Source organism: Callospermophilus lateralis, chromosome 10, assembly GCF_048772815.1.
Source record: "Callospermophilus lateralis isolate mCalLat2 chromosome 10, mCalLat2.hap1, whole genome shotgun sequence".
Taxonomy (NCBI): Eukaryota; Metazoa; Chordata; class Mammalia; order Rodentia; family Sciuridae; genus Callospermophilus; species Callospermophilus lateralis.
This window is the reverse complement of record NC_135314.1, coordinates 55,361,606-55,387,408: the sequence shown is the minus strand read 5'-3', so window position 1 is coordinate 55,387,408 and position 25,803 is coordinate 55,361,606. Positions and strand designations below refer to the sequence as shown.

Genomic DNA, 25,803 nt, shown 5'->3' with positions numbered 1-25,803 from the left:
AGGGTAGGAGGGGAAGGGAGGGGGCAGGAGTTAGCAATGATGGTGGAATGTGGTGGACATCATTATCCAAAGTACATGTATGAAGACAAGAATTGGTGTGAATATATTTTATATACAAACAGAGATATGAAAAATTGTGCTCTATGTATAATAAGAATTGTAATGCATTCTGCTGTAGTGTATTTAAAAAATAAAATCAATTAAAAAAAGGCTGCCCTGTATATAGTAAGTACATGCTGATTATTAATTTTTTATTTTAAAGAATACTTGGGGCTCCCACTAAAAATACAGATTCCCAAGCTTCTTCCCTGGAGATTCTGATTTAGGAAACCTTGGGAAAGATCTGTACTTTTAAGACATACCCAGTTACTCTACTAGTCAGACAGGTTGGGAAATACTGGCTTACTCCACTACCATCCTGATAGACAGATGAAATCCACACCCTAGAAGAAATTCCTCCCTATTTCTCTATATGGAAAGCTCTTTCCTTCTGTGGGCATCTGTGCCTTGTCTCAAGTTGTTTGTCAGCGTGTATGCAAAGGTCTGGCTCACTTCCAGGCCTTCGTTTGCACCTGGCAGTATCTGGAACAGACAAGATGCCCCAAATGTTTGTTTATACTATTCTGAGAAAGCAAGCAACCATTATTTTCAGTGCCCTTGGGAATGTCTTGAGGCAATGAGTGGCAGATATCTGAGCCATGGAGATAATTACTAAGGCACTTCTAGAGGTAACTTATTCATTATCAGTTCAAATAGTTCAATTGCTCCTATTCCAAATAAGGAGGATTAATGGCTCTGAAAGTTTCTCTTCAAGATTCTCTAGACTATGGTGAAAGGTATAGGTTTGGAAGAAAGAAGCCACCATTCACAGAGATAGGATAATGCCAAGGGCTAAGACTGTGCCAGAGGAAATGTGTGCTTACTAAATTAATAGTGAGTGAATCAATAAACGAAATACCTATTATCACCAAGGTTGCCTGTCCCAAGGGATCAAATTTATCCTCAAATCTTTAGGCCTTGGCCAGCCCTCACTGGCAGCCAGAAGGGATGATGCTGGCCAGAGACTCTCTACCCAGGCCCTCTCCTCCTTATCTCATGGCTTCCAGCTGGATGCTCTTTGATCAGTTTTGTGCAGTAGCACGAAGGAGAGGTCGGCCACCAATGACTCAGCCTAAACTTCACACCCTCTTCAGTGCTCAGGGTCCTACCACCACTTGGAATGTACCAAATATTTCCAAAAGGACAAGCCCAGGCTCCAGGCCATGTCTCAGAGCAGCACTGCTGTAGAGTGGGGGCTTGTCCAGTAATTTCAGAAGTTAGAAAGGCAGAAAACACATGTATTCTTCTTTCTCACCTATCTGAGACAGCTGAATGGAAGAAATACATTTCTTTTTCCTTTTTTTTTTTTTGGCGGGGGTGCAGGGGTACCAGGAATTGAAGTCAGGGGCACTCAACCACTCACACATTTCTGTATCACCAAGCTTCACTCTTCTCTTGAGTTCGTTTCTCCATCAAGGAAGAATAGCAAATTATACTGTTATACATCAACCTTTCCCTCTCAGTGGCCCATCTTAGGATGATTAGGCTGGAAGGGAATATGGATGGATGGAGGACGTACATCCTGCTCCCCTCTTCTTGGGTCCAGAGCCCCAGCACAGGCAAATGAATCTTCTGGCATCTGTGCATGTAAGACTTGCTCTTGTCCATGGGGGAGGAGTGGGGTGAAGGGATGAAAGCCAGACCAGCTGAGACCTTCTTATATTTCTCCCTGCTTTTTCCATCCAGCTTGCCAACTCTCAATTCCAAGCTAAGTATGGTATTCTGCCCACTGGTGCTGCCGCCTGGCCTTACCCAGGCTCGGCTGCCTCCTGCCCCCTCTCACGAACTTGCTCAAGGTTTAACTTCTAAAGATAAGACATTTCTACACATGTCCTCATATGCCCACTCTGCCTGGACTAAGCAATTTATTCTAGAACAACTGTGAAAAGTCTCAGCCCCTGGAGTTTTGTAAGGGGTAGGATGAACGAAGTTGTGGACATGGGCTAAATACTTCCTGAGAGTTGGGGGCTGGGGGCGGGGTGGTGTGTGAGTTTGATCAGAAGATACAAGTGAAGATTTTCTCAGAGTCATTTATGATTCTACAGAATTGTAGATTTTTATTGCCAAAATGGGAGGCTTGGGATTAATTATTCAACCCAAACACTTCTTTTCCTGGTAGAATTGAACAATTATAAAATAGAACGTGGGCCAAGCTTCCTGATACTAGGAATCTGTTCCATGAAACCTAATTCAATGTTAAAATGTTGACTTCATACTTTTAAATGGAAAAAAGGCCAGGAGACAGAGGAAATCAATGTATGATACTGATAGTCTCCCCGCCAGTCACAGGGCACTGTGTCTTAAAAGCATTGTTCCACTTAATTCACACAGCATTCAGGAGACCATTGTAATAGCCTCTTTTAGGTATAATAAAACTAAAGATTGGCACAGTTGAGTAACTTGTTCAAGGTCAGATAACAAGCAAGAGGCAAAGCTGGGATCTGAAGTCAGGTCTACCTGACTCACATCTGTGCTCTTAACCACTCTTGCCTGTTCTAAGGAACATGTTAGAAAAGGAGTATATTTAAATGTTGCTGCGATCAGGGGAGAGAAGAGGTGGCTATTATTCCATTCACAGGCCTCATCTTTCCTGGGGAAGAATGCCCAGACACTGAGGAAGCCTTTCCCAAGGACTGAGATCCCCAAAGTTCAGAATGCATCACGCAAGGACGCTGAAGGCAATTCTATAATAGCTGCAAAATTTTCAAACGTGCAGACCCTTACATCCAGGGCTCCCTCACTTCTGGGAATGTAAGCTACAGATATACAGAGGCTTGTGAGGTTATAAACAATGCTTATTTGCAAAATCAAAAAGACTGAAAACTGCCTGACTGCTTATCAAAAGCAGATGGCTTAAAGACGTGTGCTGTGTCTATACAGCAAGATCCCATGAAGCCGTGAGAACGAAGGACCGATTGTCACACTGCATGGGAAAATGCAAAATATGGGATAGTAAGCACAATAAGTTGTTTTGTGTTATTGTGCAGAAAAATAAGAATGTGTGTGTCATATATGTTTTTATTTTCATAAAGAAACTTTGGAAGAATACAGACAGAAACCAATAAAATTGTTTCCCTCTGGTGGAGGTGGAAGTGAGGTAGAAAGATGGGGGACAGGGGTGGGAATAAAACTTTTCACTGTGTATTTCCTTATAATTTTTTGATGTGATTTGTATATTTTCAAAAAATTCTGAATATTCAGATGAGCAAAGGAAAAAATGCAGATGCCATGGAGGACACGTGACTTATTGATGCCATTGTGTTTGTATAGTGTGTGGGCGTGTGTGTGTGTGTGTGTGTGTGTGTGTGAGAGAGAGAGAGAGAGAGAGAGAGAGAGAGAGAGAGAGAGAGATATGGAGGGAGGCAGAGGATATAGAGGATATAGAGGAAACAATGGATTCTGGGAAAGCCTTGACTGGAGTTCATTTGGTCCATTCCCCTGCCTTTGCAGAACTCAGCAGAGAAAGGGCTACTCTAGCGAGTGAGAAATCAAAAATAAGGGTGGAACAAGGTCATGCAGCGCCTCAGTGAAAGGACCAGAGCAAGAGGTGTACTCCCGGATCCCAAGCCCCCAGCCCCAGGTCCTCTTTACTTTTGTAGGGGACCTACAGGAAGCTGCCCTGTCCTTTCCCTTCAAACTTACACCACCTCTAGGTGAGAGTGCCCTGCATGAAATCAAGGACACTAGAGATGACTTTGGCCCTTTTGTGAGGAGACTAGAAGGGAAAGGATGCAGGGTCTGGAAGATGTGCTAGTGAGGAAATGAGCACAGGATGACAGGTAGGCCACTGCCCAGTGGATCAGGGCCAGTTCTGGTTCCTACTGGTCAATCCTGGCCACAGGGTGGGGAGAATCTTTCCCAGTTCAACTGAGTGCAGCTCTGTCTACCTTGGGTCAGACATGGCTGAGGTGGGACAGTGGGAGGGACACAGGTGGGGGATCCCAGTCCCGCCTGCCACTCACATCTCCAGGACCATGACGATGTTGGCCTTTTCTTCAAAGGCGTCCACACACTGGACCAGCTTGGGGTGGTGGAGGCAGTTCATGATGCTGATCTCCTGCCGGATGTTCTCTTTCTCTTTTGCTGAATATGCCTTGAAGAATTTCCCTGCCCAGATTTTTCCAGTTTTCTTTTCTACAAGTCGAAAGACTTGTCCAAATTTCCCACTACACACACACCAAAAAAAAAAAAAAAAAAAAAAAAAAAAGGGGAGAAGAAAAAAGCCAAATTTAGTTAAGATTTCTACTAAGTTGGGCTCTCAAACCATGGTGACAGGACAAATCTGGCCTGCATCTTTTTACAGTCAAGGTTTGACTGGAACCCAGACAAACCTGTTGGCTTACATATTGTCCATATTTGCCTTTGTGCAGCAATGACAGAACTGAGTGGCTGTGACACAAGCCTATGGCCCAAAGAGCCTAAAATGTCACCTAGGTGGCCCTTTATGGGGAAAGTTTGACAATCCCTGCTCCAGATCAATGAAGTATGCTGCTGTTTGGTCTTGGTTGGTGGCTTCCCTTCCCTGAACAGGGACCCATGAAGTCGGGTTGAATCCATCCTTCCCAAATACAGGATTATTGAGTTGTTGCCTTCCGCTCCAGTCTAGCACCATCTCCTGGTGACAGCCCAGGGAGAGCCCTGCCGCCCGTTACTGGGGAGCATGAGGCTTCTCTGTGACAGAACTCATCCTATCAGGGCTACCAGGGCAGACTCCTTTCCCATAGTGGTTAAGAGCTTTGCATGGCTTCTTTTTCTCTCCTTCCTCTTGTTCTCCTCCAGGGAGAGACCGCCTGGGGTCCTCCACACCATGGGGGGAGTCAGCGGGAACACTGTGAAGCAGGTTCACCTCGGGGGCTGTTGGGGCCACCTTGCATGTTGATGAAGCACTGAGCATGGATGCCAGCCGGGCTCCTCTACTTCTGGGGACCATACAGAAGGGATCCTAAACATCACCCCACCCACATCCAGTTGTATTTCAGGGCTGTGCTGTGAATGGAGGCATGGAAGAGGAAGGCCTTCCCAAGGCTGCGACAGGACTGCAGGAGGGACTCTGTGGTAGCCTGACAGTGTGCAGCCAATGATGCATTCCTGGGCTGGTGTCCCCCATCCCCAAGGCAGGAATCAGGACAGGAAGAGGGGCACTGGGCTTAACTCTGGGGCTGCACACCCTCACCCTGGGGCCCAGGGGCGGCTTCCCACTCTACTTACGATCCTAGTCTCTCTTCAATGTCATAGAAGTCAGATACTTTTTGTTCCGTGTTGACCGTCACTGTTCGGTAGTCAATCTCAGTCTCCTTCTCATCTGGAGGGCATAGAGTCAGGGTGAGTATGAGCCATCAGATCCCCTTGCTCACTCTGCTCCACCCTGAGAGGCTGACCTAAGGCCACCTGGCCAGCACTCACCATCATCAGACACCTCCACTTCATCCTTCGGCTCTGGGGGAGACAAGGAGGGGCAGAGAGAAGATGGGGATTAGTGCTGAGGTCCATCGAGAGCAAGGCATGCTGGGGCTCTTCCTGGGTGCCAGACGGCGCCAGACCTCCCAGCCCAGACCTCTGAGCATCCTCTGGAGTCAGTCCGTTCATACTGTAAACAGGGCCAGGTGCAGACTGGCAGGTCCTGGCCTCAGCACCAGTCACTCCACTCCCCCACCAGGGTTCAACTCCATCCCTTTCTTTCTAAGTCCATGGCCCTGGACATATCCTCTTCCACACCTCTTCCAGTCCCTCTGGACTTTCAGAACCTACACACAACTGTGACGGAGTCCTTTTCTGCCCTGGTTTGAAAGTCAGCAACTTACAAATGCTTCCAGTGTCAAATCTATGTATCTATTTGTTGGACATTTTTTATGGGATCCCAGCAGTATGCCAAGCATCTTGTCAGCTATGTGGGCATACAAAACAAAACACATACAAGGCATGATCTCTCTTATGATTTAGTTGGAAAGGCAAAAACATATATACTTGAAGTACCAACTACAAAGTGTCACATAACCAAGTGCACATCCTCAAGGTACACATTCGACACACCACGGAGGGAGGCAAGACATAATGGGGCCGAGATGTAAAGTCAGGGCAGTTGTTCATGGAGGAATAGGCTTGAGTTGTGGCTTAAAGGAAATGATGGACACAGTGAGGGGTCAGCAACGACACACAGTGTAGCCAGCAGGTGTTCAGGAGGCAGGCCTAGGAGGGAGACTGGCAGCCCATGCCAGCTGCTCTCGTGGCTATGTCAGGAGTGAAGGGTGACATGGGGGCCAGGCAAGGTGTCCCCCAGAACACATCCATTTCTGAGTGCTAGGCTCTCCTTTGCCTTGATACATGCTTGTCCCTCGACAAAAGGGCCACTTTGGCCTTGGCCGAGTGCCTTTCCCTTTCTGGGCCTCCACTTCCTCATCTGGAGGAAGTTCTGCCAGGTGACTTCTAGGGCCTGACCAGCTCTGGATGAGCTGCTGTGTAGTGCTCTGCGCTCCTCGGGCACCATCTGGGCCGTGTTCTGGACGACAGGGATGAAGGGAACTTTCCTGAGGAGACAGAGCAAGGAGGTGACAGAAATGGGAGGGAAGAAAGGATTAAAAGTCTGTGAATGTGTGTGTGAGTGTGAATGTGTGTGTGTGTAGACTGTGTGGAAGAGTGTGAGGGTGGGTGTGAGTGCGCACTTGTGTGCGAGTGGGTGTGAGCTGTAGTATGGGAGCATGTGAGTGTGTGGGACGGTGTGGGAGTGTACAAACGTAAGCGTGTGAGAGTATGTGTGTGAGTATGTGAGTGTGAGAATAAGATAGGGGAAAGGGTGTGACTTGTGGAAGCCCCAGCACAGCAAGGCTGGGGAAGGTGGTCCATGTGTCAGCGTCTCCTGAGGGGCTGACACTGAGCAGGTTAGCTGGCAGGGCCAGCGGGATGGGCCTGCGTTAGGAGCCATGCTCGGATCCGTGAGGGAGTGGGCGCAGCTTGATCTGTGGGTGAGTCCCCCTGTCATGCGGAGGGCAGAACAAGGACTGGAACCTAAGCCGTCAGGGAACAGTAACAGGATCTGTAGAGGGTAAGGGCCACTTGTTGAAAAGGGTTTGAGAGTTATGAGCCTGAAACCAGGAGCAAGAGGAGCTGTGATCTGTTTAGAGTGCTTAAAACGCTGCTGACAAAGTTTAGTTTTAAAACTAAACATGAGAGTACGGGGAAGAATAACACGGACACAGTCATGGAAAATGAAAAAAGATGAGGGCCCAGAGTCTAGCTGGGGAAGCGCGAGGACGGGGCGCCACAGAGACTGCCGGACATGGGCCTAAATGATCTGTTTTTCCAAATTCATAGAGCTGGGAGTTGAGTGCCACCGTGGAATCCATCAGTGACAAGGGGGGTGACCTGAGGATGCGCCTGGTCAGGTGAAGGAGGACTGAATTGTTCTAGCCTTGAAGACGATGCCCCTGAGATGTACAGTGAACCCCAGGGAGGAGCATAGTTCCTCATCAGGGCAATGTGCACTGGCCACCACAGGTAGGGTCACTCTGTGGCCCTTGGTATCCGCTCCCAGGACGCTGGCTGTTGTTGACAATGGAGGGCAGAGATGGAACTGGATGAGGAGTGGAGGGCCACTGAGGGAAGGGCTGCCATGATGAGGCAAACAGAAAAGGGTAGGCCTTTCCAGTTGGGAAATAAGTGGCGATTTAAAAGAAAAGCACAGGATTTAAAAAAATTGCCAAGGGACAGACCGTAAGCCACACAGCACTCTATCGCCTGAGGGAACCATGCTGTGCAGGCAGGCCTCAGTAGGAGAAAGGCATGGGAATGGGGAACTCACGCCCTGAGGGGCCACAAGAACCAGGAACAGGTCCAGTGGATGTGTAGATTAGTTCAATGAAGGTGTTCCAAAGAGGGTTTTCAGAGAAGCAAGGGATTCGAGTCCTTGTTCACTTGAACTCCTGGTGGATGCCAGGCCCTGGCCTGAGTCTCAGAGACAAGATGGCGGTTTCCTGCAGGGAGGCCCTAGCACGCTGACCTGCAGTGCCAGGGTGGAGACAGTGGTTCTGATATACTCAGCACCCTTTATTTTCTTGGTTTCCTGCCACATTTTCCTGGTGTGGCAAAGGGACTGGAACGTTCTGAGCAGCAGGGTGAGAGAGTGCAGGCAGCCTTTCTTGGCCTGGTGTCTTTCAGGGTTTGTACTCTGCCAGTCAAAGAGGGGCAGTGCGAGAGCCATGAGGGGTCTTCTGTTACTCTGGCATTAGGGACCTTCCCAGGCAGCCTTGGAGAAGGCCTCCGTTCCAGAGCTGGCCTCTCCCCATCACCCTGTTGCCAGTCAGACAACTGCAGAGCTGGCTGGCCTTCTGGCCTCCTCCCAAACACCATGCCTGTCCTCACCTCTGCGTCTCACATGCTCTGGCTGGGGGACTAAACCTTATCCTTAGGGATTCAATTCTTCACTTTTGTCTGCAGGGGCTCTTGTTATGACCCCAGCCTGCTGTGTCCCCTTCTTCCCTCCTCCTCTTGTTTACATTTCTAATTGAAGGGCAAGGCGACCAGGAGGGCTGGGGTGGGCAGAAGAGGAGCTGGGGAGAGACCACAGTTCAGCAAGCCGAGCTTTTGGAGCATTTAGGGCTACAGCAATGACAAACATGACCACTTGGTTTCCATCTTACCACTAAGGAATGAGCTAAAATTGTAGAAGAAAGGACTTGAGCTAAACATTTAAAAACAACAACAAAACCCCTCTAATTAGAATGAGCTACGAGATTGAAGAGCTAAGTGGAAGAGCTATTTGGCTGAGGGTTCTGAGATATTCCTGAAAACAGATGAGGATCTCCTTACCCTGGAGTGGTGTTCCAGAGAAGACCAGCTGAGTGCTAAGCACTCACACAGCACAGACCCAGGGAGTCCCCTGGACAGAGCAATGAACCTTTCTGCAGCAGGGGACTGCTGCACACCCAGTGGGCACTAGAGGGCACCGTGGCCCTGGTCACATCCTCTAGGGCCAGGTGGGGCTGGAGTCTGGCCTAGGTTGTGTAGCTCTGACTGCCCTCTAGATTACAAGGAGCCCCCAATGGGGCAAGAAGCCTCAGTTCCAGCTGTTTTGCTAACATCTATTTAGACTAGGACAGATGAGGAGTAAGAGACAATTGGATTTAAGAGTCAGAACAGGATTGTGTGGGGTAAGTGGCTGCATGGGAGAGCCATCACGGCAAGGCGTGGCTGTTTACTTGGCTTGGAAAGGCCAGGCAGGAACTGTCAGGTTAGGGACCCTAGTTTGAGGAGTGGCTCTGGCAAAGAGAAGTCACTGAAGTTGGTGGGGAGCCCACTTTGTTTTTCACTATATCCCCAGTGCCCAAGGCAGTGCCTGGGGCACAGATGGGTGCACGCCCTGCTGAGGACTGGGATGTAAACAGGGATAGAACTGAGATCAGGATGAGGTTAGGAAACTGAGGTTGCCAAGGCAAGAGGCAGGAGTAGTGGTGGTGGTGAAAGTACAGCCCACATGAGCTGGGCTTCGTGGAGCAGAGTTAACAGGCACTGCTTCTAATACAACCCCTGTAGCCCACTGCTCCAAGAAGTGACCTCCTGTGACCTCCAACTCCATTCATCTGCCAACTCGTGCATTCATCTGCCAACTCGTGCACGGGCGTGCATACACACACACACACACACACACACACACACACACACACCCCACTTCTCTCTCAGAGCTGTTTCCTTTAAAATTGAAGGAGATGGTTTTCCCGGTTTATAATTCACTAGCATCTGAGCAGATCAAGGAGAACTCAAACCTAACTCTTGCTAACTGTTCTCCTCCCCTCCCCCGCCACTTGGATAATCTGGCTGGGCCTGGGGTGGGGTGCTCCCCACCGATCCTTTCTGTCTGGAAGTCCTGGGTGCTTGGACCCCTCCTCTGGATTTCAGGTGATTTCAACATTTCCCTTTGTCTGCCCCAGCGGGTGGGGCAGCAGTGGACTCTAAGAGCCGACTAGCCTTCCTGCTGAGGACTGCAAGGCCACCGCCCCGCCGGCCCCTCCTCTCACTGCTGTCCCAGCTTCCTGGAGGCCAAGGCCTTGCAGCCCCCACCCCCAGGCCAGCTGCCTGGGGAGGGTCAGGGATTCTAGTTCCCACTGTCTGCAGCATAGCAGGGCTCTGGATGATGTCCCTTCTAGCCCAAGAACATTTCTCACCACACTTCTCCCTTTTCCTGTTACTCTTCCAAGTCATATCCAGAAAACATACAGACTGGAACTTGGTCCTCTCCTGGCCCCGTCCCTGTCCTGCCTGCTCCCGACTCTGCCTGTTTCAGACTGGTGTGTGATGTGGGGAGGGGTGTAAGAGGGCGGCAGAGGGTGGTTTTGTTACTCAGGTTCCCCCAACAGAACCTGATGCCAGCTGAGGCTCTCAGGAGCTGCCCAGGTGCCTCCCTGGAGCTCAGGGGTAACGGTGCCCAGCACACAGGCTGCTGGGGTGACAGAGCGAACTCAGTATGTTTTCCATTGGTGTCTCCTGTCTTTCTTTCTGGAACCCTCTTTTAAATAGAAAGTGAAAATTTAAGACCTGTTTTATTCCCAATTTTTAAAATTCAAGAGAGGTAAGGACACTTCCACACTCGTGATGCGTCTGGTTACTTCTAGGAGAGCTCCCTCCCCATCTCCTTTGGCACTTGAGTCTCCCACAAATGTCTCTGCCTCACACTCTTAAGCTCTGCTCTCCCCAAGAGCATAATCCCTTGTATCTGTCCATCTTCTTTCTTTCTTTCTTTCTTTTTTTTTTTTTTTGGTACTGGGGATTGAACCCAGAGGTGTTTAACCACTGAGCCACATCCACAGCCCCTTTAAAAATATTTTATTTAGGGCTGGGTTTATGGCTCAGAGGTAGAGTGCTGACTTAGCATGCATGAGGCACTGAATTCTATCCTCAGCACCACATGAAAATAAAGATATTGTGTCCATCTATAACTAAAAAACAATTTTAAAAAATGAGATAGGGTCTCATTGAGTGCTTAAGCCTCTAAATTGCTGAGGCTGGCTTTGAACTCATGATCCTCCTGCCTCAGCCTCTTGAGTTGCAGAGATTACAGGCGCACACTACCATGCCTGGCCCTCCACATCTTTTATTGCCCCCAACCCTTACTGTATCTTAAATTCATGGCACACCTTTCCTGCTCTTCCCACAAAACTCCTTGAGATAATGTTCCACATTCTTGGCCTCTTTTTCTTCTATCTATTTCCTAACCAGGACAACCAGTTTTTCACCCTGTGGAAACTCTATGGACTTTGATCTCAAAGCTCACTACCAACCAAAGGGCTGAATCCAAAGATCCTTCTGATCCTTCATGTCTTTCAGTTTAACATTTCTTAACTTGCTCCTTCCCCTGTTCTACAATGGACTCCAACCTCCTCCTAGTTCTCTCCTCTCCCAATCCTTTCTCCTGGTCCTGCAAACTCTTGCAGCATGCTATTGGTGTAGACTTTCTCTGTCTTCCTCTGGGTGATCTCATCAATACCCCTGGCTTCAGTTATCAATTAAACAGGGGAGACTCCCAAATGTGCAACTCTTGCTTAACCTTCCTCCTGAGTCTTGGACTCAGTAATCTTAAGTCCCCTTCTCTTGGATGTGTTTCAACTCAACCTGTCTGAAACGGGAGCCCCCATCTCCTCCAGTCCTCCCTGTTATCTAATCTCCAAGTCACTTAAGCCCCAGGGCCTTGCTAAATTGCTGAGGCTGGCTTTGAACTCGCCATCCTCCTGCCTCAGCCTCTTGAGTTGCTGAGATTACAGGCATGCACCACCACGCCCAGCCCTCCATGTCCTTTTCTGCCCCAAGCCCTACCCTTCCCTTAGTCTGGCCAAATGATTACAGGCTTTAAGCCAGATGGCTCTCAGTTCAAGCTTCCACTCACCTTTCACAAGCTTTGTGACCTCGGGCAAACAGCTTTACCCTGCTAACCCTCATTTCCTGCCTGTAAGATGGGTATGATGACAGAATCTACTTCATTGGTTTACTAGGACTGAATGAAATGGTGCATGTAAAGTGATTAGCATATTAATACATGGCAGGTGCTCAATGTACATCAGCCACGATGACTCACAATAATAAACCTCTAATTGGCTCTTGAATTTGTGCTCAGTTACCCAGCCAGGAACTGCGAGTCACCTTAGACTCTTCTAATTCCCCCCCTCAACTCTCAACCAAAAGGATATCAGGAATGGCCCATTCTAGCTCCTGAGGCTTTCCTTCATGCCCTTCTCATCCCTCTTCTGGACAACCCCACAGAGGCCCATCTGGTACCGGGCAGACTCCAATTTCCTCCCTATCACTCATCCTCCATCCTAGGGCTTCTCAAACTTTGATGAGCACACAAATCTCTGAGGAATGGATCCCATAAAACAAAGACTCCAAAGGCCTGAGGTGTTGGGGCCGAGAGTCTGCAGTCTAACAAGCTCCCAGGATGCCAAGGCTGCTGCTCCACAGATGGCATCTTCTCAATACCCTGCTGAAAATTTTTGATGAATTTTACAACTTTACCTAAATTGCCTTTTATCTTTCTTCCTCTTCTGTCTCACATAACATATGCCCTGGCTACACACCAGCTTCTCCAAAAGCCCACCACTTCCATCACTTTCTGCCCTTGCTCATGCCTTCCATGCCTCTTTGGAATCCTAATCCCTTTTCCAAGACACGACTGAAGTCTCACCTCCTCCAGGAAACCTCCAGTCTGCAAGATAAATTCTCCATGCTTTCTGCCACATTCCCTCAGCTCTGTTTGTAAACACTGCAGTAAGATGTACCCTATCTCATTATAGCTGGCTGTATATACATCTGTCCCCCTAGACTGAAGCTCCTTGTCTTATCTGTCTTTGCATCCCAAGTCCTGACACTATCACCCCCTGGTGGCACTGTACTAAAATTGCTGGTTCGATGTGTTTCTTTAGGGGATCAAACCCAGTGCTTGGCGCTGCTAGGCAAACACTGCAAATCCAAGCCACTGCCCCAGTCCACAGGCTCAGTGACTTTTCAAAGGTCCTATGTACTTCTTTAAAAGTACGAATCAGCATCACAACTTTAGAAATCAAGGCCATGAAAGGCCCCACCAGTCATTGCTCATGTTTCATCCTTCCTGTGCACCCCTCTCAGCACAGTCTTTACACACTTAAGTTCATTCATGCACACTCATCTCAAATGGGCAAAAGGTGGAGTAGCCTACCCTCCGGTTTCTCTCCCACGGCTGTGAGCTCAGACTCCTGGCTCGGCTCACTGGTTCCATAGACATTGATTGCGCGCACACGGAACTTGTACTCGCGGTCAGGCAGCAGTTCCTGGACGTTAAAAGAGGTGCTGCGGCATGTGGCTAGTTCCTTCCACGTCTTGTCCACCGAGTCCCAGATCTCAACACTGTAGGACTGTACGGCACTGCCCCCATCATATGAAGAGCCGTACCAGGACAGGGTCAGCGAGGAGCTCCGGATATCAGAGGCGCAAGGCGTGCCAGCTGGGGGGTCTGGCTTATCTGGGGATTAGAGAAGCAAATATCACCCAAACTCTCCAGAGCTGCAGGGAAAGACATTCTTTTTCCTCCTCTTTTTTATGGTGCTGGGGATGGTGCAGGGCCTCCCACATGCTATGCAAGTGCTCTACCACTGACCTACATCCCCAACCCAAGAACATTCTTTTTTTTTTTTTTTTTTTTTTAAAAAATAAGAGTACCATGTTTTTTTTTTTTTTTTTTTTTTAAAGAGAGAGTGAAAGAGGGGAGAGAGAGAGAGAGAGAGAGAGAGAGAGTGTTTTAATATTTATTTTTTAGTTATCGGCGGATACAACATCTTTGTTTGTACGTGGTGCTGAGAATCGAACCCGGGCTGCACGCATGCCAGGCGAGCACGCTACCACTTGAGCCACATCCCCAGCCCCCAAGAACATTCTTGAATTAGCTCTGTTGTGGGGAGAAGCAGCCTTGTGGATCCACATGGAGGGACCTATTCTGGTTCTCATTTCTCATGAACAGCACAGAAAGCCTCACACATACCTACTTGCTTGGAAAAAAAACTTTCTCTGGCTAATTTTCCAAACGACAAGTCATGATTTCCTGTAGTCTGCTCAAGTCATAAACATATTTTTCAGAGTAAACAGATTGAGGAAGCTGCTTAGGAGGCGTGGACTATTTCCCATAAAAAATATGTATTGGGAGAGAGTTGAGGGTGTGTGTCTGTCCTTCATGTCAGAGGCCAGTGACTTGTGACATAACCAAAGGTCTGCCTCCACTTTCTCTGGAACTTGAGAAACATCCACCCCACAGAGGGGGCCAGATACCATAGTGGTTGAGCTCTGAAGTCACACAGATTCAGGTTGGAACACAGACCTGTCCCTGCTCCGGTAGCTTTTAACTGCTCGGCCTCAGTTTCTTTATCGGGATAATTTAGATAGTAATAGCATCTGAGTCACAAGGTTGTTGTGAGAAGTTCTTAGGAAGTCCTTGACTAGTCATTGCTATCTCTGTTACAGGAGTTTTGTTCTAACTTCATAGCACACAACAAATCACCCCTACCTACCTCTTTTGTTTTATTGTTGTTTTGCTTTGCTTTTGGTGCTGGGGATCGAAGTCAGGGCCTCCTGCCTATGCATGCTAAGCATGCGCTGTACCACAGAGCTATACCTCCAGTCCCTGCTCTCCCTCTCTGTTCTCACAGGACTGGTGTATAATGACACAAAGAATTTCAAAAGCAAACTGCAATAGCAAATCCCAGTGATTCCTGACTAAGGGACGGGAAATAAGCTGAGGACACTAATAAGAAGCGGCCCTCTGGGCTAGCCAGCATGTCCCTTCAGGTGATCTGGGCTCAGAACCAGTAAGGCTGCCAACTTCAGGTCAAACCATGGTAGTCAACACTTTAATGAGATTCTCGAGTTTTGATGATTTTTTGTTGTTGTTGTTAATTGCATATCTGAACAAAACTCCTATTTTTCAGATTTAGTTTCTGCAAATGATTGGTTACAGATATGTTTGTTAGGTAGAGATAATCCCCTCATCCCCAGAGCACAGTTTGAATTCATGGAGGCTCACAAACTGGCAATTTAAACAATGCTATGTGGATTTATAAATATGTGAACCCTAGTAAATTTGAGACCTGTTTGTCTGTCTTTCTCATTTGGAAAATGGTGTTAATATGTACCTATCTCTTAGGGGGGTTTGCAAGGATCGTGGAAACAAATGCAGACAGGTAAACTACTTGACTTCTACTCTCCCACCCCAGCTAGACAGGAAGGCCAAAGGGAATTCCTGCAAATGACCCCATGACCAGGCGGAGGGAAGAAAAATCTGCTTGTGTGTACGTACACAAGGATGCACACATACAAATACATATTCTTATATTTACATAGTCATTCTCGCCCCTCCCCCAGCTCTGCTTCTTCCACATTCCAGCTCAGAATCCATCTGTCCCCAACAACCCAAGCCTGGATCTTGCCCTGAGAATGATTCTGGGAGCTTGTCAGAGCCAATTCTCAGTGCTGCAGCCATGCTGGAGACGTGTGATGGAACCACTTTCACTGGTTGTTTAATATGTTCTCTTAGAAAAACTGTTTGTTCTGAAAGATATATTGGTCTTTTTAGAAACATTTCTGGTGTTGGCTAAGATGTTTATTACTCTAAACTCTCTTAGCAGCAAGTGGTTCAAGTCTTCTCAAGACCAGCTAAGGAAGTAAAAAAGCCTACAGAGAGATGAAACGCTCACTGCCCTACCCCAGTGCCTGGGAGACATGAGACTGGACACAGCTGGTTGTGGACGGGTGTCCCTGAATGCAGATACACTCCATGGGCAAATTTTCTCCCTTCTGTTTTGGCCAAGAAAAGACAAGTTGGAGGAATGAGCATTGTATCAGAGGTAATACTTGGACCTTTCCTGTTACAGGGGTCTCTAACTTACTTAGTATATAGTTCACCTCCTAGAGCACAAGAGAAGATACAAAATTTGGGGAGGGAGGGTTTAATTTCAAGTGAAACTTCACCACATAATTGGTGCCCAATGAAGAGGGTCAGAAAAGACCCAGCTCTGAAGTCTTACAAGATTGGAAGCCTCCTTAGAGCCATGGGCTGTGCCTCATTGTTTTCTGTTCTTTGTACCTACAGACCCCACACAGAGGCTGAGCTGGCCAGAGGTGAGAACCCTCAGGATGGATCAGCATGCTCCCATAAGCCTCCACGCCAAAGACAGACACAGTGTGGGAAAAACGTGCTGGGCAGCGCCTGGCCAAGGGGTGGCTGGCTCAGTGTCTGCGGCCAGGAGCCCCACACTTCCTCAGAATTCTCCCAGGCTTCCCTGGAGACTTGACTGACAGAATGGGAATTGCTTCTAAGAAAAGGGCCCCTCATGGTACCAGCTTCAGGATTCTGTGCTCAGTAAATGTTCTTATTTCTGGGGAAAACGGAGGATCCTGTCTGTGAAGCTTCCCACTGGAGAATCTGCCCTTGCCCTCTCTGTGGGTGCCCATGTGAAGTCCATCTGTGGCTGGGCCTAACCTGCCTGGACATCTTTCCACTGGTACTGAATCCAGCAGCTGTTGGCAGGGCCCCCCATGGTCCTCTATATGGATCATCCTCACCCTCAGAGGCTAAGGCACTCTGCTCACCAAGCAAACCCAGCTAGTTAGGGACAGAGCCAAAAGGAGATTCCACAAAGCCTCAGGACCCTGCTTCAGGGCTTGGTACTTTCCAGGCTAGGGTAGGAGGAGATCAAGAAAGCATCTTACTTAGCTCAAGCCAGGCATTACGAAGGGAAATCTCTTGTAAATCATGCAAGTTCCAAATTCAGATAGTATTTGGGGATTATTGGGCATTTGGGGTTCTTTCTGTTTTGTTTTTTCTCTTTTAAAGTTATTCAAAGAGACCTATTTTTCTGGTGCTGGGTGAGTGAAGGTAAGGAATCCATCTGGATCTGCGGCTCACTCCCTCCTCCTGGAACAGCCCTCCCTCCTCCCTCAGGCAGCAGACCAGGGGTCAGGGGCAGGAAGAGACTGAGCATCTCAAATTCCTGGGCTGCCTCTTAAAATAATAATAAGCCTCCAAAATAGCTAAGCATCACTCATTGAAACTAATTGAGGGAAAGGCTAGTTTTTATTATCGTTTTAAAAATAGGAATAATAGACTATCTGCAAAGAAACTAATTCTTCAAAGAACATGCCATAAAAGAAGTTTACTGCTAACAAGTGGAAGTTGCATTGAACTGGCCTTATTTAGTTGGCCGATAAATAGATGTTTCTAAAGTGCTTGAAAACTGTCCGGAGCAGGCCGAGCAATTCCTGTTTTATCTCATTTACATTTCACGTCTACTTAATAAACGCTGATGAGATAATACACAGCTGTCCCTGGATACACACAGGTAAATCAGCTTAGTCCTGGTTTATTTTGGACTAATTCTAAATTCATGGGCCCTGAATGAATGCGGCTTCGCTGCTCCCATCAATGCAAGTCCTCATTTTATTGAGCAATTCTATTCTTAGCCCTGCAAGGGGGAGGCAGACAGAAAGCCCCGCTCTCCATTCCATTCCCCTCCCAGGACGGCATTTAGCATGCTACTCCTGCCAGCTGGCGGGCAGCCACACCAATGGCCCTGTCAGCACTGGCCACGGAGAATAAGAAACTCAACCATAAAAGGGCACAACTGTAGCCCATGCAGTGGGGGATGGAGGAGGGGAGTGTATGGCACCATGCGGGGGTGGCCAGGATGGGGGTGGGGGCGCTGGTTCCAGAAAAACAGTTGAAAGCTGTTGAGCCCCGTTACCCAAGCAGGACAGATGAGCAGGAACACCAAGGAAGAGTGGAAGCTGATGCCGGCTGATAGGACTCGGGAGCAGGGCCAAGTCAACTTTCAGATACTGCTCTAAACATACAGCTCTCGGGACCAATCCCCCAAAGTTCCTGACTCCTTGGGGGGAAATTAAGGAAATAAGCACCTGGAGTTGCAAAAGAGAGAAAGAGTGAGGAGAGGATCCTTTTCCCCCTTTAGGAATGAGGAACCCATTCCCCACTCTCAGATCCCAAACTCCTGACCTAAGAAATCAAAGGGGTCAGAGGAAGAAAAGGAAAAGGGGAAATGGGCCAGAATGACAGAAGTAGATGGAGGAGAGCATGGGCAGAGACAGAGGCATGGGGAGGGGAGGGCAGGAGAGAAGGCAAACAGAGAAATGCAGACCAGGCGGGGTGAATCCTCTCTCCTGGGACCCTGGTGTCCAGCGGTCTTCTAGGGGGTTCTTCCCATCTAGGGAGCCTCACTGGGTCTGAAACCCATGGTTTGTTCTAGTATGTGCTTTGGACAAGTTCATTGGCACCTCACTTGTCTCCCCACCTTTGTCCTTTGTCCTCCTATCTTCCCTATTCACCTGGGTGGAAAAGACTCCCTCTTCCCCAGCTGCTCAGGTCCTGGAGGGAGATGCGGCAGGGCTTCCCAAGGCTCAGTGTGGAAAAAATGGGGGAACTGATGTCAGCACCTTCTTGGTATGTGGACATTTCTCCAAAAGCCTGCACATCACCCTCTAGATGAATTTTCTAGACAGAGGCTTCCTTCATCTTTGGGGACATTCTGTACCCATTAACACACCCATAAGTAGTATCTGGAGGACAGGTATCTGAGTGCTCAAGATCCAGCTTCCATGTGGCCCCTGATGCACTGTTATTTGTTACCAGTCTTCTGTTTCCCCTCGGTAAGGCTGGAAGCATCCCTGTCCACCTAAGTCTTAAGTCCTAAGCATATGAGATGAGGATGAAGGAGGGCAATTGGGATCCAAGTCAGGGCATCATAGAATATCGGGGTTACAAAAGTCCTTTAGAGTCCCCTTCTCTAGCTTCCAACTTAATGTCTAGATACTTCCATAGAGAGATTCCAGGGGAAGAGTTCCAAGCACTATAGCCACATGAGTCCTGTTCTCAGAACATGCAGAACATGCATGTTCTGTATGCCCATTGGTGTGTGCACCAGGAACACACATGGGGAAGTCTAGCTAGCAGGGAGTCAAAGTTAAGGGTAGTGCACAGTTGAGAATTTTGTGCATGGCATAAGGGTCCAGCGGAGGGGCTGAGGTTAACCTCTGCTCCCTGAGGCCCAGCCATGAACCCTAAGGGTGCAGCATTTACACTTTGCCCAGAGGGGTTTCTTTTTCTAATTTTCACAAAAGTACCCCATATACTTGAAAGCCAAGAACAAATGCAAAACCCACAACATGTCTCATTAAATACATCAGTGAACACCAGTCCAAAGGCTTTCATGAGCTCAACGTGCAAAGGCCCACACAAGCACAAGACACGGTCTACTCTCCATCTGTCGCTCTTTCATCTGTTTGTCCCTCTGCTGTGCTGAGCACCTGCCCCTTGAAAAGCCAAACTGATGGAGCTGAGCATGGCTAATGGTGAGGAGCAGTTAAAAGAGTGACTTTGGTGTTTTAGGAGAGAACTGGCCAGGGCTTGAAAACTGATTAGGAAAGAGGAAGATGAGCTTGAGAATCAATCTGGAAAGGGACTCAACTTATTACAGGGTGTTGGAGATGAGGAAAAGGGAGTTCGGATTAGGAGGACTCTCAGAAGAGCAGTCCCCGCAAACTAATGGAGTATGGGGGTGAGGTATGAGGGGCTGAAGAGCGCTAGGGGTGAAGAAGCTGTCCCCTGCAAAGGGTTTGCCCAAAGGGGTGACGGGAGACAGGAGAGGAAGATGGGGGGCAGGGGATTACAGCAAGACGAAATATTACACGCCTGTGTGTTTGGCTAAGATGGCCACATCTGTGGGCTGTGGGAGGAATCAGTAGAGCAGAGAGGTGGAATATAAAGGAGAAGCAGGGAGGTGGATCTCCAAGAACCTGGGATCTAGAGCACAGGATAAGGGGGCAGCCTCAAGTGCAACCAAGGTGGGCCACCCCAGAGCCTGGAGGGTGAAGTAAGTAATTGTGGGTCAGAAGTAGACACCTGGTATGGGAGGTATGGGACCATGAAGTTGAGGAAATTCATGCCTGATGTCCAGGATTTCAGAGGTGAGAGGCCAAGGCCTGTGGGGGGGGGGGGGGAGGAGCTTGAGAAACAATGCTGGCCAGAGACAAGGACAGCACTGTCTTAGCTGAGCCTGGAGTCTAACCTTGAGTTTGTGGCATCCCGAAGTCAGACACAGGAGCAGTGAAGTTGGAAGGGAGCACTGAATCCAGGTGGGGATTTGTAAGGGGACACAGATGTAGCAGACACGAAGGAGAAGGCATTAAAGGCCATCAGGAGGGAGCAAGAAGTGGAGGGGCCCAGGATCTCCAGTGTTCAGAAAGATGGGGAAGCCAGGAGGGGCCTCATAGGAAGAAATGGTGCTGGGGGTGGGGGTGAGGGCAGGGTCTAGAGTTCTGCGCCAGCTTGAAGGACAGATATAGTGTAAGAGCTAGGAAAGGGGAGGCTGGGGGACAAAGGCCATGGGCAAAGAGAAAGATGGGACAATGGTGAGATCCTGAGGTTTAGGCATCCTGCCTGGGCTCACAGCCTACCCTATCCCCCAACCTCCATGCCACCCAGTGTCCAGACTCACCCACGACAGTGAGGTTGACCTGGGCCTGCCTGCTGCCCAGCTTGTTCTCCACCAGCAGCGTGTAGCAGCCGCAGTGCTCCTGGCGTGCAGCCAGGATGGTGAGCTTGCTGCCAGTCTCGCTGTTCTCCACCTTGATGTTCTCAGACTCCTGGATCTGGTGATGGAGGTTGGAGCAGCCGTTGGAGACTTGGGCCAGGAAAGGGAGAGGGCTCCTCCCTGGCTCTTACTCCAAGGGACACTGCTGGACAAGCTGTGGGGGGCTCCATCTTGTCTCTGAGTTCCCCCTAAATTCCTCCTCTCCCACCTCAGGCTCCCTGAGGGTGTCCAGATCAGGGATGGGCATGGTGGACAATCTATCTCATCTAGCTCAGGAGGGGACCAGTCTCCTGCTACCACTCTGGGGTGGGATGATAGAATGCATCTGAGCCAAGGCATCCACAAAACACACCCTAGTGGGCTCCTGCCTCTGCTGTGCTAACCAATGCAGTGGCTGAGAAATACACGTGGCTATTTAAATTTCAATGAAGTGGAAACAGATCAAATATCCATCAACTGATGAGTGGGATAACAAAATGTGGTCTTTATTATTCATCTATAAAAAGAAATAATGTACTGATTCATGCTACAACATTGGTGAGCTTTGAAAACTTTATGCTAAGAAAGAAAACACAAACAAACATCTAAGATAAGCCTGGTGGTGCACACCTGTAAGCCCAGCAACTTGGAAGGCTGAGGCAGGAGGATTGCAAGTTCGAGGCTAGCCTCAGCAACTTAGCAAGACCCTGTCACAAAGTAAAATATTAAAAAATCTGGAGATATAGTTTAGTAGTGAAACACCCATGGGTACAATCCCCAGGACCCATCTCCCTACAAGAAGGGCTGGGTGTTATAGCACTTGCCTAGCATGTGTGAGGCCCTGGGTTCAATCCCCAGTACCACACACACACAAAATCCAGACACAAAAGGTGATATATTGTCTATTCCACTTAAATGAAATGTCCAGAATAGGCAAGTGTATGGTGACAGAACCCAGGATAGGATTGTCAGAGGCGGGAGGAAGGGAAGGAATGGCTGCTGATGAGCCTGGAACTTAAAGAAGTGAGTGAGGGTGAGGATTAGATAATGATGCTTGTACAACCTTAGGAATCTGTCAAAACTACTGAATTGTATACTTTAAAAGGATGAATTTTTATACTACATGAATTATATCTCAACAAAATTGTTTAACAATCTTTAATTAGTTGAAATCAAAAATTTAGTTCCTCGGATGCTAGCCACACCTCACTGCTCAACAGCCACACAGGGACAGTGGCACCTCTGTGTTCAGCACAGACACAGAACATTCCCAACACTGATGGACAGAGCTGGGACTTGGCCAGGTGTCTCTGAAAAGGGATGAGATTCTGTCTTATTTCAGATAATAGTAGCCCAGACAAGCCAGGGCCGATGTCCTTGGGATGCCAAAGGCCAGCTTTCCGTCTCCATCTCTGATTCCCATCCTACAGTCCTCCCTGATACTAGCAGCTTATTGCTGAGCCTAGAGCAATTTGAATGGCATGGAAATGAGCAATGGAAGACCTTCTGTAGGGCTCCTGATCCAGAGCCAGCCCATCATTCCAGGACCTCTGCTGATCACACACATGGGCACACACTACCCGGGCGGCAGTGGTGGAAAGGCTGGGTCCCCCAAGTTCTTTTAAAAGCTCGTTGGAAATTCAAACACTTTTCCACAGGAATCATTGTAAGTCCTAGTCTGAGAGCCAAAATTCTATTCAATATATAATTTACTCTCTGAACACTAAGATGCACCTTGATTTTTTTTCAGCCTGTGGCAAGTTTAAGCCGTTATCACAGAAGGAATCAGCAGGCTAGTACGGGATTACACAGAGCTCATGGTATCTGAGCCGTCATCTGAGGTCTTGGTTTTATTTTCCTGACTCTGAATGGGATTCTAGGCCGATACCATGATGGGATGAGACCCACGAGTAGTTTTATTTTACAAATTATCTATAAAGCAGGGATTTTGGTAAACTTGGAAGAAACTGTTAGTAAAACTTAGGTTTGGTGGGTGGATGATGGGTAGGTGTGTGTCGGGGGGGGGGGTCTCTCTAAATTGATGAAAAACATTTCTCAGTCCTTTGGGCTCAGGGGCTATGGGTTGTCTTCAGGCCACCCCCTCCTGTTACTGACCTGCTTTCGGAACTTCATCCAGGTACAGGTGATGGGCTGGGTGCCAGTCACTTTCCCGAACAGCTCCACCGACTCTCCTGCACGCACCTTTTGGTCCTCGGGAAACTGGATGATCTGAGGAGGCATAGCTGGAGAGGACAGGCAGAAAATGAGCAAGATGGAGGAGATCCCAGGCCTTCTGGCCTCACTGATGTCACTTACTGCCCATGCTGGTATGCTGGCTCCTCCCTTGCCTTCCAGAACCCTCAGGCTAACACTGAGGGCGCTGACCCTTGATCCAGAATATCTGAGCTCAGGGACAAGCTAGGTTTATTCATTTCTTTATTCTGATTCCCTTTGGTGTGACCCACATAATTTATATGGCATAATTCTCCATTTATTGATCACACTGAAATTTGCATCTCACCCCAGTTGCTTGAATCTACATCCTAAACCCTACCTCCTATAGGAAAGACTGTTCGTGGGTTTGGAGCTAATGGAGTGGTCATCATGTGATTGTTCAAGTTTGTCAAGGCTCACAGAACAGTGCACTAGAAAGGGTGAAGAATACTGCAGGGAAATTTCACCTTAATACAAAAAGTGGGAAGAACCCATTTCACCCATGAGATCATCCCTAGTGGCCCTCTACAAATTGCAACCCCGTGCCCAGTGCTCCTCACCAGGCTTAACTCATTCACTTATTAATTTGGTAGTGCCCTGCCATCTGACTCCTGGACCATCTAGTAGACAGGATCAATGCACTTCACACCCTTCCGTGGAGAACAGTCAGGGACTTCTTGAACAAAGACATATCAGAGCAGGACACAGAAGCAGCACAAAGTGGGTCCTCCACATGGGGGCAGAGCAGAGGACGGAGGGTGAGGCAGAATTTCTCTGAAGGGATGAGAGAGCTGCGGGGACTGCGATGCTATGTCTACAAGGGAAGGACGCAGCGGGAAAAAGGTCCAGGCACCAGGCTGGCCAGAGGGCCCATTCAAGGAGCAGATTCTGCTTGATAAATGCAGAGTTTGAACTGGGGAAGGGTCTCCTGATCACATACCCAGTGGGCTAGTCTAGTAGGGTAAAGGAAAGCCCCCCTGGCAGATGACTGCCTGGCCCCAGGTGGGGCTGTGACTAATTACCTGCCTTCGGAGGTGTCTTGGGGGCAGGTTTCTTTTTCACAGTTGCATCACCTAAAACGAAACGTTCACAAGTTACTTTCTGTCTGTTCTGTTTTTCCACAGAGCCCCTGAATCCTGGGAGGATGCTGTCTTGCCCACTGGCCCCTCATCCGGAGGGAACCCTCATTTGAATATGTCTCTCCAGACATCTCCCTGCAGTCCTCCTACAGACAACCTCATAATCAAATGGACATGAGTTCTCAGGGGCCTCTGGAAGAGTCCCTGGAACCTCCAATGAGATCAAAAACTCAAAAAATGCTGAAGCCATAGTCCTATTCATAGAAGATAACCCCAAACTGACTAACTACTCTCTTACCCTGACTTTCAGGAAACTGCCATAGAGGAAATTATGTCAGATAAAGCAACTAAAATTAGCCTTTGGTGTGGATCCAAGGATCCCAGACTTCCTTTGGGTCACAGACTATGGACTGGTGGCTTTTTTTTTTTTCAATGTTTGTTGAATAGATCAATGAATGAATGGCATCCTCTCTTCCTACCCTACTTTCTCTAAATAACTCAAATAAGAAAAATGTCTCAAAAAGAAAAGTTGTACAGTACAAATCTATCCACTTGGCTAAGTAATATGGTACATGGGCAGACATATCCTCAACTATTTTCATAGCTTGTTTTCACATCTCTTTCAGGTCTTTGCTCAAAAGTCCTTTAACCTATTTATTAAAGTGACTGTAAATGTACATGCACACAAACACCTGCCTGTGAAGCTTACAGTGGCCATATATATAATTGTCCCAAATTAGAAGATATGCCAATGTCCCTCAACTGGAGAATGGATGGTCATGGAACACTGATACAATGAAATACTTCTCACCAACAAAAAGGAACAAACTGTGGGTACATACAACACGGAGGAATTACAGCTATGAGAAGCCAGATTCTAAAGATTTTGTGCTGTGTAATTCTATGTATATGATATTCTAGAAAAAGGCAAAACTATAAGGACAAAGAACAGATCAATGGCTTCCAGAGATGGAGTGGGAGGGCTGACTATCAAGGGGCACAGAGGCGACAGAATAATTATCTGGACTGGGGTGGTCATCATGTGATTATACAAGTTTGTCAAGGCTCACAGAACTGTGCACTTGAAAGGGCGAAGACTACTGCAGGGAAATTACACCTTAATACAAAAAGTGGGGAAGCCACTTCACCCATGAGACTGTCCGCTGCCACCCTCTACAAATTGCAGCCTCTGACCCCAGTGCTCCTTACCAGCCCTACGTTGAGGAACTATCCCCTTCAGGTACCATGTGACAAGCCATATACTTATTTCCTGTTTGCAGTCCCCAGTCACTAAAATGTAAGCTTTCTGAGGGCAGGGATTTTTCTTTGCTCACTGCTGCACACCCAGTGTTCCTGGCACATATTAGGCCCTTGATAACTGTTTGAGTGAGTTACTTTTAACAGTTACACAACTATGTAGCTTCGCCTCTGAGGACCACAAAGCAGCAGCACTATGTCCTGGGCTGGCTGTGGAGCTGCTGGTGACCACAGGCAGCTTAGCTAACTGCATGAAAGATTAGCCATGCATTTCTACAGAGGGAAGAGCCTGCCACCTGGCTGAATTCCCCAGGATGGCTGCCGAAAGGAGGCAAACCAGCAGAAGCACAACTACGTGGCTAGGCCCAGGTCGAGGCCTGTTTCCCCAGGTTCACCCTGGCTCACTGCGTTAATTCTCCATCCACCCTTCTCCCAAATCAGAGGGTCTTCTATGTGCTAGGCAAATGCCCACCAGTACACTCCTGCCGGAGTTCTGGGGGCAAACCAAACTATGTAATCTTAGTCAAGGCTCATCTTCAGGGCCCTGACTATTAGGATGTGTATACAGC

General features: G+C 48.3%; 1 protein-coding gene across 6 annotated transcripts in view; it reads right to left on the bottom strand.

Annotated features, from left to right (window-relative positions):
* The window catches only part of Mylk (myosin light chain kinase), a 121,244-nt gene that overhangs the window by 27,339 nt on the left and 68,102 nt on the right, over positions 1-25,803 (bottom strand). For 5 of the 6 annotated variants that reach the window (XM_076867216.2, XM_076867217.2, XM_076867218.2 and 2 more), the window contains 7 exons: positions 23,921-23,971; positions 22,800-22,927; positions 20,610-20,763; positions 13,274-13,576; positions 5,503-5,535; positions 5,308-5,401; positions 4,062-4,265 (listed from right to left, as the gene is read on the bottom strand). In XM_076867216.2, the coding sequence (XP_076723331.1) occupies positions 4,062-4,265; positions 5,308-5,401; positions 5,503-5,535; positions 13,274-13,576; positions 20,610-20,763; positions 22,800-22,927; positions 23,921-23,971 (967 nt within the window). Of the gene's footprint in view, positions 1-4,061; positions 4,266-5,307; positions 5,402-5,502; positions 5,536-10,759; positions 10,774-13,273; positions 13,577-20,609; positions 20,764-22,799; positions 22,928-23,920; positions 23,972-25,803 lie in introns of all 6 variants that reach the window. The other variant, XM_076867219.2, reaches the window with a different exon arrangement.